We start from the raw sequence: 12,653 nt of genomic DNA, 5'->3' as shown, positions 1-12,653 counted from the left end.
ATGCATCACGTGACGATTTGGAATCGATTAATTATTTTTATTTTTATTTATTTATTTTTTTTTAAGTTATCCTATCCAGATTCCAGACTGAATAAGCTGCTGAATCATTTCATTTTCAAGAATGCACATTTCTTATTGTTCACTTGAAATATGGCAGATATGTTTACACTAAATAAATTTGATGGAAGTACATATCTTGTTTACTTGAATTAATGAACTCATTAAATCCAGGGGTTGACCGTTTTCAGTGTTTTCCGCCAATAGAGGGCGCTCTCATGCAAGTGCAGCTTTCCCTGGTCAAAGTTAAGTAAGTCAAAGAGCAAATGTTTACATAGTCATAAAATAAATTATTTTGTGTCTTTGAAAAATACATGTCAAATGTTCAAAAAACCTTGTTATTTACTTAATGAGGGTTGTTAGAGGAACTGAGTTAATTGATTGGCTATGTATTTACAAATGTAGCCACAGATGAAGACAAAATCAATCTTGTATGGAAAAAAGCATTAGAAATCACAATAATCGAAGAATCGTGGTACCAATAATCGAATCAAATCGACAATCGTTATAATCAAAGAATCGAAGAATCGAAGCTCCAATAATCGAAATCGAATCGAATCGTGAGGTACCCTTGTTTGCACACCCCTAGTCTCCTCCACAGACCGCCGCTGCTTTGCTGCATCCATATTAATTCGTCGCATATTTGAAAATGTTGCTGTCTCGCAGTCTTGGTATTGTCGTTGGTCTTAACAACTCCGCCTCCTCCGCTTACGTAGCAGTTCTTTCCTCTAGCCCAGCAAAGAGTTGGTGCTACCTTGGAACCTTTTTTTTCTGGCCCGGAGCCAGTTCTTTGTCGGTGGGGAGGGAAAACCCGGTTCCAAAATCAGCACTGGCCCAGAACCAGCCCTGAAACCGGTTTGGTGGAAAAGTGGTATATGTAGCAATACCATTTCTGACCAAATGGGGCCATATGGATTTTGTGTATTGACAAAAAGAGCCATGCACCAGCATGCTTTGTCCCACTCCGTTGTGTCTTGGGTCAGGGGTTAACACTTGAACATTGCTGACCCCATGTGGTCAGAAGTGGTATTGCTACACAGAGTGACTAATGGCTGAATTATGGCTTAATTAAGCACAGTTCCTACCTGGTTCTTGTCCAGCTCGCAATTCTTGTACTCCTTCTCTCCCTGCTCCTGAAAGGTGACGATGACGAAACCAACAAAGATGTTCATCATGAAGAAGGCAATGATGATGATATAGATTATAAAGAAGATGGAGATCTCAATACGATAGTTATAGACGGGACCCATGTTCTCCCTGTTAGAGTCAATGGCTTTGTACAGTAGACTGCACAGGCACACAAAACAAAGAGAAAGTCAAGAAAATCAGTTACAGTTCACATTAAATCAGTTATAACACCCAAGTTTATTCCTTTCATCTATGAAAACCTGGTGCAACATGTGTGTATGCAGCATTAGACGCATGTTAAAGAGCATTTTGAAGTATCTCTGTCAAATATATATTTACTTTTTTGGAAACTAAACTCCACCTGAAACACAAGCAGTACTTACGTGGGCCATCCTTCAAAGGTGGAGACAGTGAAAAGAGCCATCATGGCCATGAGGACATTGTCAAAGTTGAAGTCACTGTTGTACCAGATCCTTTCTTTGACCATTGGCAGTGCCGTGTCCCCATTATTGTAGAGAATGTAAGTTCCCCTAGGGTGTGAAAAGTATGTTTACCACTAACTGAAAGAGCGCACAGGAGGAAAAGAGGACGGAATCATCAGAACTCACTTGCAATCGTCTGGGCTGGACTTTGCATCATCTGTGCATCGATAGAATTTACCCTTTTTAAAAAAAAAAAAAAAAACAGATGCAGTTAGTCTGACACTTCTGTAAAACATGTTTTCTTAACTGATTTTGGTTTGCCAAAAGAGAAGCCAAATAAGCATCTACTTTCCTCCTGTAAAGCGCTTTTAGCTGCTTTACCTTGAAGAGTTGCACTCCGATACAAGCGAACATGAACTGCAGCAGCGTGGTGACGATCATGATGTTGCCGATGGTCCTGATGGCCACAAATACACACTGTACCACGTGCTGCAACGATAACATGTATATTCAGTGAGTAGAAATGCACCAGAAGCAGGGACACAGCACTGGACAGATATACCAAGCTTAAAAACAAATATCAGACACATTTATATGTGATATTTGTCACATGTTGTGTTATTGCACTGCTCTGACCTTGAGACCTTTGGCTCTGTTGATGGCCCTGAGTGGACGAAGCACTCGCAAAACACGGAGAATCTTCACCACAGAGATAGCAGAAGATCTGTGAAGGACAGGAAAAAAAACAGTGGAGCCATTTGATAAATTTAATGAAGAAACTACCGTAGAATATAAAACCACAATTTAGTGCTTTGACACTTAGGCTTGAGGGGAGTTATAGTATGTATGTATGAATGTATGTTGTAGTATGTATAGTAAAATGAAAGCTTCAGAGATGCTGTTTGATCAAGTCAGCAAACCTATTTTATCCAGCTTCATATATTAAAAAAAATAATCCTTTCAACCTTGCTTCTTTCGGAAAATTGAGAAGCTCTTATATTTGCTGGCAAAAGCAGTAAACTGTTGTTATTGATATACGGCACCAAGACATTAAAATAACTTTTAGTGAGACGTTAAATTTTAAATCTAGGTTAAAAACCCACCTGTTTAAGATGGTTTTTAACACCCAGTATGTGATGTGTGATGAAACTTTTCTCTTATTAGATTTTGTTGTATTTTATTGCTATACACCAAAAGGCTGTTGTAAAGTGCGATATAAATAAAGTACATTACATTACATTACATTACGTAATGGACATACGTACTGAATGCCGAAGGACACCAGAGACACACCAACTACCAGAAGGTCTAATAGGTTGAAGTAGTTCCTACAGAATGCCCCTTTATGAAGAAACATCCCAAACGCTGTCATCTGGACAGAAAAGAGACAACTGTTAACACTAAAGAAGATCTGCCAACTTAAAAAAAAAAACACATAGAAGAGAGGGGTGGGGCTGGTACATTAACATTATGGTGTTACTTTTTATGCCACTGAGTGTACCGAAAGAGCATTTAAATTATGTATTTTTTACATTCACATTCATTATCATTCCTTAAGACTTTTTAAATTTGTTTTTTCAAACTGTTTCTTGGTGATGATGTTTATCGTAGCTTCTATTTAACAGAATAACCCCTCTGATCTTCGTGAAACATAAATTTAATCTAAAAAGCAGACAAAATGGGTGCTTTCAGAGATGCATACATGCAAAGTCCTGTACACACATACAAACATGTACTGCAAAATACCTGCATATAAACAATGCTCAATGACATGAAGAGAATTATTTAAATATAATCCCTGCACTCATGTTCATAACAGGTTGAACTATTACATAAACTATTGCATAAAAAGGGTCTAAAATTCTACTTTATAATCTGTTATAATACGGCCTGGGGATGCTCGCTGCATCGTGTGGTGTCACGGCCATGTTGGTAGCTGCGGAAGTGGGTAGTAAATCACAAGTCGGATGAAAATTAGTCAGAAGCCAGAAAATACAGAAACTTGGAAGAATACAGGTGAATTCTTTCCTTAATTTCAATTTGGGGATTAATAAATTATTTTTGAATTTAATTGGGTCCGATTATCATGAGATAAATTATTAGTCAAAGTTATCAACCTAAGCACAAAATTGTTATTTGATCAAAATTGAGCTTTTGATTACAGTAGTTTGGATCCATCTATGATCCAAAACAAAGAGATCATCGTTTTCTTATCTTGTTGGCATTGAGTGCATATACACGCCCAAAAAAGTAGAGAAGAGAGCAGGACTTACAGCTCTTACAGCCAGCATGCTCTGTTAACGCGCTCATTTGCATGTAGTGCATGTATTTACCATCTTTTTTTTAAGTCATACATATTGACCTTGTGAACTAATACCCACATGAATAAAAATATCATAGTTTTAAAAATGTACAAACAGCTATATTTAAGTATATTGTATTCATATTATGTAAAAGGGTTTCCAGTAATCTTGATGAAGAAATGAAGCTTTAAACAAAGGTGCAAAACTGAACCCTGCTGCACTCAGCCACACAACAGCGTCTTATCATACCTCCATCTTCAGTTTATAAAAGAAAAGATAGATGGTGTGAAAAGACAAATAGATGAACATGTGGCTGCCATCTACAGATGATGTGCAGAACAACACACACAGCTACCAACATGGAGGCTCTCCCAACAGTGCAATGCAGCATGACAACAAACCCTCTTCGTAAGATTTAACGGGTACAGAGATTCAGCGAGCAAACAGCAAAAAGATGAGGCTGCAACAATGACAATAATGAAACTCTTTCTGAGTCGGGGGATTTCATGAGGAACAAAGCCGACTTATCAGATTCCTGATGTAATCTGGCACCGTAATATAAACTTTGATTAGTTCAAATGAATCTATCCACAGTCCAGAATAACTGAAACTGGGAACATCTTTTAGATTTGAGCTAAAAAAAACATTAGATGTTCAAAATCTAATATATAATATATATATATATATATATATATATATATATATATATATATATATATATATATATATATATATATATATATATATATATATAAATCTGTTAATCAAAAAACTAAACAAATAGTTCTGCTCTGGAGAGCTCTGGGGGAAAAATTGGTCGAGGATGAAAAGGGACAGAAGACCTAGATGGAAAAGTGAATTACAGACAAAATAAATAAATAGATGAAAAAAATGTAATCCATGCTCTCCACGTTGACAGCTTGGCTCTATGACATCAAGATGAGCAGGCGGCCATTCTGACCAAAGGGTACAAATATAACGAAGGGAGGGGAGATGTGTGCAGCAAGCTCGGAAGAGGGGGTTTGTTGCCAAGGCAACGCGGCAGTTGTTATTGTTTACCTTAATAAGGATCTCAAATGTAAACATACTAGTGAAGACATAGTCTGCATAGCCTAGGATCTGAGGAAGCAATCAGAGTGACATAAGCGCGCGGGGTTACTGAAGCTCTACCCAACACAGCACAACACAGCACGCACAGGACATTTACCTTCAACAGGATCTCAACAGTAAAGATTGCGGTGAAAGCATAGTCAAAATAACCAAGTATCTGCAAAAAGCAATGCACAAGTTCAAATCATTGCAGGATAAGAGCACAGTGAATGATCCATCAAATCCATCTACAGATATTCTATGGTTGAAAAACTAGTGAAACAGTAACTAGTTCCTACATAACAAAGCTGCATGAGGCACAATATAACATTTTTTTAAATGAAACGGTCAAGTCTGCAAGGCTGCATTTTAAAAAAAGAAGTTCAACTTTGCACTTATAGTTGGTTTGGAGCACTGTGAGCGTTTTTCACTGCTCTGCACAGCGAGACTGAACTGCTCATGATGGATTGAGTGACAAACTACAAAAATTATGATAAGAGAGCAAATTGTGAAACCACAGAGAGAAGTGACCTCCACAAACTCAGGCCTGCAGAGACACACAGGAACCCACTGTGATTTGATATGACTTGGCTCCAAATCACAACCTTTAATTCAGTTTTAGGCTGCACTGAATTTTTGTAGGTTGGTGATTTTACTTAAATTCTATCATTTACTTCATATAATTCCTTAAAATACCTAGTGCAGCTTTTTTTGATTCGTAGAATCAAATGCAATTGATAGTAGACAATATTATACAACATCATGAGAACGTTACTGCTGTATTGTGGTTATAACAAGATGAAAAACATCTTAATTTAAAAATCTAGTCAATTTACGCTTTTATTAACTTAAAGTTCGATTTACCAAATTATTTCTATCAATAAGCTTGTGAAAGCACAGGTTTTTACAAATTAATGACCGTTCTGCTCTACTGTATGACAGTTTACCACCATGTGCAACACTGACACCCTGAGGATTTTCTTTCCATTTGGCAAGTGAAAATATTTTTTTTTAAATAAAATCAATGTTTAGCTCTAATCAGTCCAATAATGTGAGTATAAATTTGGATTAGCCTACAGAGACCGTTAGTGTCTTTTTTACATACAATATTGCGAGCAGAGAAGTTGCGTATGGGATCCTCGGCAGCCAGAGAAACGGAGCTGAGCATGATGAAGACCAGGATGAGGTTGGTGAAGATCTGATGGTTGATGAGCTTATGGCAGAGCACCCGAAACCTGCACCATAAAGGGAGCAAAGCAAAAACATGAAGTCGGGGGTGGGGGGGCTGCTTTGTGCTCCAGGTTGAGTCTCAGTAAAGACTCACGGGTTAGTGCTGCTGAAGATGAAAAAGGCACTGCCCTCTGGGATGGGTGGAGTCTTCTCTTTGATGGTGAGTTCAGAGAGTCGTTGAGGGCGAGGGCCGACGGGAACCTCCGGGAGGTTGTCGTTATCATCGTCATCGTTACACCCTGGAAAACAATTAATTCAATGTAAAGAAAGATTCTCCCGAATTTAAACTACTTATGCTTTAGGGAGTTGACTTTTTAGATTTAGTACATCTCATCATACTGTATCTGTTGTATGTGTTTATGTACTACATGTGCTTTGTCCTCTCTTCAGGAGAGCATTTCATTGAACACATGTACTATAATGACTTTAAAGCAGTTACAGTTTGCTTACTTTATACTATTCCTCTCAAAATTAGAAACTATTTGAATAAAGAATTATTGGTTTTAAAACACTTATTTTCTTATATATATTTGATCCTGGACAGCAATGACTGAGCTCTCAGATTCACCTACTGTCTAAAATGTTTGAGTTCGGAAATCAGTATTTAGTCGTTAATTGATTTGATGACTGAAATGCAGCCTTTTAGAGCGACTACTGCAAAGATTAAATGTTACATAATTGTGACTGAGCGATCCTGCCCATGTTTAATAGAGCTTAAGAGTGATGAGAAATAAACATTTCTGAACTGAGCTGTGTGACTCAATGTCAGCAGGCGAGGTGTGGTGAAGGAATGAAGGAGTGGGGGGTTTTTTATCTTGTTTTTTTTTCTGGGAGAGACAAAGAGGAGACATATGCAAAGCAGAAGCATACAGGACTGTCTCAGATAAATTTGAATATTGTGATTTTCTGCAATGCAATTACAAAAACAAGAATGTCATACATTCTGGATTCATTACAAATCAACTGAAATATTGCAAGCCTTTTATTATTCTAATATTGCTGATCATGGCTTACAGCTTAAGAATCCTATCTCAAAAAATTTGAATATTCTGGGAATCTTAATCTTAAACTGTAAGCCATGATCAGCAATATTAAAATAATAAAAGGCTTACAATATTTTTTAGTTGATTTGTAATGAATCCAGAATGTATGACATTTTTTGTTTTTTTAATTGCATTACAGAAAATAAAGAACTTTATCACAATATTCTAATTTTCTGAGACAGTCCTGTATGCAAAGCAGAAGCCGATCAAAATCATCCAATCAGAAATAGAGCTTAAGCCCTGCAAAGACAGATGTAACACAGCATGAATTTTTAAGCCACGTTCACACGCGACTAATTTTGATTTTGCCATCGAGTCAACACGTTAAACGGTATTTTCTCTGCAGCTGTTTCGGCGGGGATGCGCTGAAGAAGCTAACTTTGATTGACATACAGTAGGGCGGGCTTCCCGAGCAACATGGCTGTGAAAACGTGTGAACCGTATCAAAATGTTACAGGCTACTGAGACTGCTATGTGGCTCTCTACTGCCACACATGGCAGAAACTGGTATTACGAGACTGGACGGACCGACATTGGTTATTTTGCATGCTAACTGTCGATTTCTCAGCAGCCGAATACATAGTGATCATCTTTCTGTCATGACTGTATTTATTTCTTTTCACTTTCTTGCTGTTGCCAAGTGATTTTTTAATTTACTTTTTATCTACAATCTTACACATTGCTCCTTTGAAGTTTATTCTCTTATAAATTACCTGGAGAGTCGATGACAGGATACGAGTCTTTCTCTCCTTCTAGCAAAGCGTCTGTTGGAACCTGAACAACATGAATAAGTTAATAATTATATATATATATATATATATATATATATATATATATATATATATATATATATATATATATATATATATATATATATATATATATATATATATAATAGTGTAGTAATCCATTAATGTGATTGTTAACGGCTAAATGTGATAGCAAGTTAGTCTCATTTATGTTTAGTTTGTCTCTTACCTTAGTCTCACTATTTGTGGCTTCTGCTATTTCAACTGTCTTTTTCTCTGCACAGGCCTCCCTGTTGGTAACAAATAAAAGTAATTTACATGATTGAAGCCTACTCCATTATTTTTTGCAGGGGAAAAGTGCTGTTTAAAAATATCTGCGAAGAAAGCCAAAGAAAGTGTGATAATAAATTGAATGTGAAACATCAAAGTGTTGTAAGTTGTACTTGGCACTATTCCGCCTCTTCTTGGCCTCCTCTTCCTCCTTCTGTGCTGTGTTAAGACTCTCCGCATCTGCCAGGTTGTCCACTGCGATGGCCAAAAAGACGTTTAGTAAGATGTCTGGTCATGTGAGTTAAAGAGAAAAACACTAACCGACACGATGAAATCAAGTATTTAGAAAGAAAAAAAGTGTACTTGAGCTTCGAGACTGTGAGATCAGAAATCGGTCTGACTGAACATTTTTCACACATGCAACCATGGATTACGAGTGTTTTTTCTGGATTATGTGTGCTGGCATGTTTTTGGACTCAAGTCCAGCAGGATACAGTTTCCACAGATGAAGAGGATGATGAAGTAAATGCAAACAACCATTCCAGACGAGGCTGGACCCCCGTAAGCCATAATGCCATCGTACATCACGGTGTTCCAGTCTTCGCCTGTCAGGATCTGGTTAAAACAAGAAACAAGAAGTGCCAAAATTGGGATTTTTATCTTAAGTAGTATTTTTTTTGGCATTTATTTTTGACGTTTCCTGCTTTTTTTATTATCATATCTATGTGGAATTAATTATCATTGGCATCCAAAATCTGAATTCCTCTTTGATTAAAGAGAATAAAGCTAAACACAAACCTGAAACACAGTGAGCAGGGCCTGCGGGAAGTTATCAAACGTGCTCCTTTTGGTCACGGTTTCGTCAAAGTTGAACTTCCCTCCGAAGAGCTGCATGCCAAGCAGGGAGAAAATAATGATGAAGAGGAAGAGCAGCAGCAACAGGGAGGCGATGGACTTCATGGAGTTGAGCAGAGAGGCCACCAGGTTACTCAGAGATGCCCAGTGACTGGAGAGGAGAAACAGAAGAAGCTTAACAGGGAGGCATGAATGAAAAAGAGGACACTGATGAGACAAGGCGTGGAAATTAGAAATACTGTTTGTAACAATGTGTTAGTGAGATACAGCAGCATCAGGGGGGGAAGCAAGCAAATAATAGTTGCAGCAGTTGACCTCAGTTCTAGTTCTAACTAGGGAAATATTTAATCATCTTACATAGTGTGTATTTTATCCTTCCTTTATCTCCCTAAACTTGTTTAAAAAGAGCAATGAAATCTACACAGTGATTGGTTGCCCTCAAACACGATTCCCATCTCTGGATACACTGAATTATGACGTTCAATAAAAGGTATAAATGAGCCGCTGCTCACTTTCTGAACTCTTCTGTGAAGTACTATGAAGAGCTTTTATTGGACTGAATATCAGTCGGTAAGAGGCAGAGAGCAACTCAATTTTAAGACTGATCCTACAATTTATTGCTCTCTCATTTGAAACTATGCTAATTTTCAGCTCTATATTATTAAACTACCACTGTGCACTGATTTTGCCAAAAGTGTAGTACACATTACGTAAACAATACCAGAAGATTTCTAGTGTACGGGTGACTAGTCTACCTTGGGTGCTATGTCCCACAATGCACTGCACCACCACAGCAGAAACCTTCATTTCATCACCACATTAAAATAAGATTTTAATTTAATTAACATAAAACTTTTCGTGTGTGAGGGCTTTAAGAACGAATTTAAGAATGAATTTAAAAGTTGTATTATTTTTTCTGTTTTTAATTTGAGGTCCTACTCAACATTACTGGTTGCACATTAAATGTTGCCGTCAGGAGGTGATTGTGCTTCTCCAGGTCACCTGCAGTCAAACATATCAAGATGTATGACTCAATGTTGGATTTCAAATTCATTTAACCCCGTAATGGCTGATATATGAAATAACACACAGAAAATGATATTATATTATCTAAACTGTTTATCTTAAACTAAAATTGCCAATCTACCTCACACTCCACCTGCTTTTCTGCACTGTTCATCTGTTGTTCATACCCTGTTTATACATATTTTATACATATTTTATACGTATCTTTTGTATGTTTTATATATTTTTTATTTCTGACTTTTCAGTCCTTTTACCCCTCCCTTATATGTGTGTGCTGCAACAAATAAGTTTCCCCACTGAGGGAGAAAATAAAGGATATTCTATTCTATTCTATTCTATTCTAAATGAAGCATTTTCTAATTATTATTATTATTTTTTGTATCTCTATGAATACATTGGGTAATGTTTTGTTTCTCAAGATTGTTCTTTTTTTTTTTTAATTGTATGAAATTATAATTTATTATATATTATTTTGATCATGAGGTGTTGCAGATTATTACAAAATGTTTATATCACATCTGATTTAAAATCATGTTTAATTAAAATATAAAGTTATATCATTTTATCTTTATATTTTTTATACATTCTTTTTAATCGAGTTAACATCTTCCTGATTGGAGAAGCAGCTCGAAACGTGACGTCGGGCTGCTACGACCCTCCTGTGTCAACAGAGAATGTTGTATAATTTTCTTCTGTGCCGTTGTTCCTTTCCTCCTAAAAAAATATCACAGATGTCGATCTGGTGACTCTGAATTATCTGAATTAATTTAATCACAATTGCGTTCTAAAAGATCACAAATTGCACTGAAGTGAAGATGTAATGCCACCTGTTCCTTAGCTGTTACTTTTATGAAATATTTTCATATGAATTATAACTGAATTACACATAAATGGACTGAATTTGAACATGATCTATCAGATTTGGACTGTATTCAATTGGATTCCATTGATCTTGTTGGCCTTGACATGACTTTGTTGTTAAACCATTTGAGCAACAGCTTTTATGTTATTAAGATTACTAATATCAATGCTCACCGGGTAACTTTGAAAATCCTAAGGAGGCGCACGCAGCGAAACACAGAGATGCCCAGAGGAGACATGATGGCCAGCTCCACCAGGATGGTCTCTACGATGCCTCCACACACCACAAAACAGTCGAAGCGGTTAAACAGGGACACAAAGTACGCCTGCAGCCCCAAACTGTACATCTTCACCAGCATCTCCAAGGTGAACAAGGCCAGGAGAACTTTGTTGGCTACATCTGGAGAAAACAGAAGAAAAAATTACAGTTTATAATATTATCAGTTATCTCAAAGTGAAAGTGTGTGTTTTAAAAACAAGCAGAATCATTTAAAAAAGAAAAGACAGATACCCTGGACTTCAGTCAGCCAGTCCGGCTGGTTGTAGTGCTCGGAGGCGATGGTCAGCGTGTTGAGGAACACCAGGACGATGACCAGCCAGTAAAACGTCACTGATTTCACGGCAGCGCGGCACTTCCTGCGGCAGAAACGATTCCACCGTCGCCACTGGCGGCTGACAAGTAACATTTTCATATTAACCACAATCAGCTCAGCGGAAGCACTTACACTTATTTGATGACAGATGTTCAGTTATCATGCAACTTTGGATTTAGCAAAATACAATGAAAGAGTAACATCACAAGTGATTGGGAGAACTGGGAAACAAGGGAAGTAAAACTCATCATCAGAGGAAGATACTAAACATGCAGATGAAACCATCAAGGATGTGAATTGGTCAGTTGGAGGTGCATGATCTGCCGGATGAGTGGATGAATGAAAAACCATGCAGCATCACAGCACAGTACTGACCTGCACTTTGACTTAGTAATTTTTTGACTGAGGAGAATAAAAGATAAGGGCACTTTTAATAAAGGGCAACAGCATGTTGGAGTCTGAACCCTGCATTTAACCGTGGTATTTAAGTGAAAGTGGCCCTTCAGTGACATTTGTTGTGTATCACATGTTGCACTCACCACAGCGGTCCACAGCACGGTGATTTATCCTGCTCTCCGTTGTGATTCTCCGTGTTCACCGATTCTGTTTCACTCGTCGGTCCGCTCGCTGGAGTATCACACGCACGCAAACACACACAGGCACAAACACACAACGTTTTATATTTCCCGGAAGAGTGGTTCACAAAAACGTCTCTTCTATTTATTATGACTTATTTTCCTTTTGAAATCCATGGCCTCCCGGATTAATTTGGTACTAGGAGCATGAAATATCCCTCGAGCAAAACCACTCAGGATAAAACCCTGAATTGAAGGTATGAATCAGTACTATCGTAGATGGGTGTACATGTATGAATGTATCAGCTATATAGCCATGTCTGTGTGATGCAACAAGTATTAGTTAAGTAGTCACAAGGGTACAACATGTAGCATATTTGAAAAGGATCTTTATAAATGATTCATGAAAAGGGTCCAAAACAATGATGATGATGATGATGATGATGATGAGA

The 12,653-nt window shown here is 37.4% G+C and overlaps 1 protein-coding gene across 12 annotated transcripts in view; it reads right to left on the bottom strand.

The window, feature by feature from the left end:
• cacna1db (calcium channel, voltage-dependent, L type, alpha 1D subunit, b) overlaps window positions 1–12,653 on the bottom strand; it is a 92,752-nt gene that overhangs the window by 24,157 nt on the left and 55,942 nt on the right. For 5 of the 12 annotated variants that reach the window (XM_061736582.1, XM_061736586.1, XM_061736588.1 and 2 more), the window contains 18 exons: window positions 12,166–12,253; window positions 12,002–12,028; window positions 11,545–11,705; window positions 11,208–11,433; window positions 9,090–9,297; window positions 8,786–8,906; window positions 8,465–8,579; window positions 8,251–8,311; window positions 7,986–8,046; window positions 6,324–6,468; window positions 6,105–6,234; window positions 5,118–5,177; window positions 2,873–2,979; window positions 2,244–2,331; window positions 1,989–2,096; window positions 1,794–1,846; window positions 1,569–1,715; window positions 1,143–1,344 (listed from right to left, as the gene is read on the bottom strand). In XM_061736582.1, coding sequence (XP_061592566.1) covers window positions 1,143–1,344; window positions 1,569–1,715; window positions 1,794–1,846; window positions 1,989–2,096; window positions 2,244–2,331; window positions 2,873–2,979; window positions 5,118–5,177; window positions 6,105–6,234; window positions 6,324–6,468; window positions 7,986–8,046; window positions 8,251–8,311; window positions 8,465–8,579; window positions 8,786–8,906; window positions 9,090–9,297; window positions 11,208–11,433; window positions 11,545–11,705; window positions 12,002–12,028; window positions 12,166–12,253 — 2,108 coding nt within the window. Of the gene's footprint in view, window positions 1–1,142; window positions 1,345–1,568; window positions 1,716–1,793; window positions 1,847–1,988; window positions 2,097–2,243; window positions 2,332–2,872; window positions 2,980–4,969; window positions 5,030–5,117; window positions 5,178–6,104; window positions 6,235–6,323; window positions 6,469–7,985; window positions 8,047–8,250; window positions 8,312–8,464; window positions 8,580–8,785; window positions 8,907–9,089; window positions 9,298–11,207; window positions 11,434–11,544; window positions 11,706–12,001; window positions 12,029–12,165; window positions 12,254–12,653 lie in introns of all 12 variants that reach the window. The other 7 variants (XM_061736581.1, XM_061736587.1, XM_061736591.1 and 4 more) reach the window with 2 other exon arrangements.

The sequence above is a fragment of the Cololabis saira genome, chromosome 12 (assembly GCF_033807715.1).
Source record: "Cololabis saira isolate AMF1-May2022 chromosome 12, fColSai1.1, whole genome shotgun sequence".
Taxonomy (NCBI): Eukaryota; Metazoa; Chordata; class Actinopteri; order Beloniformes; family Belonidae; genus Cololabis; species Cololabis saira.
This window is presented reverse-complemented; position numbering and strand designations above follow the sequence as displayed.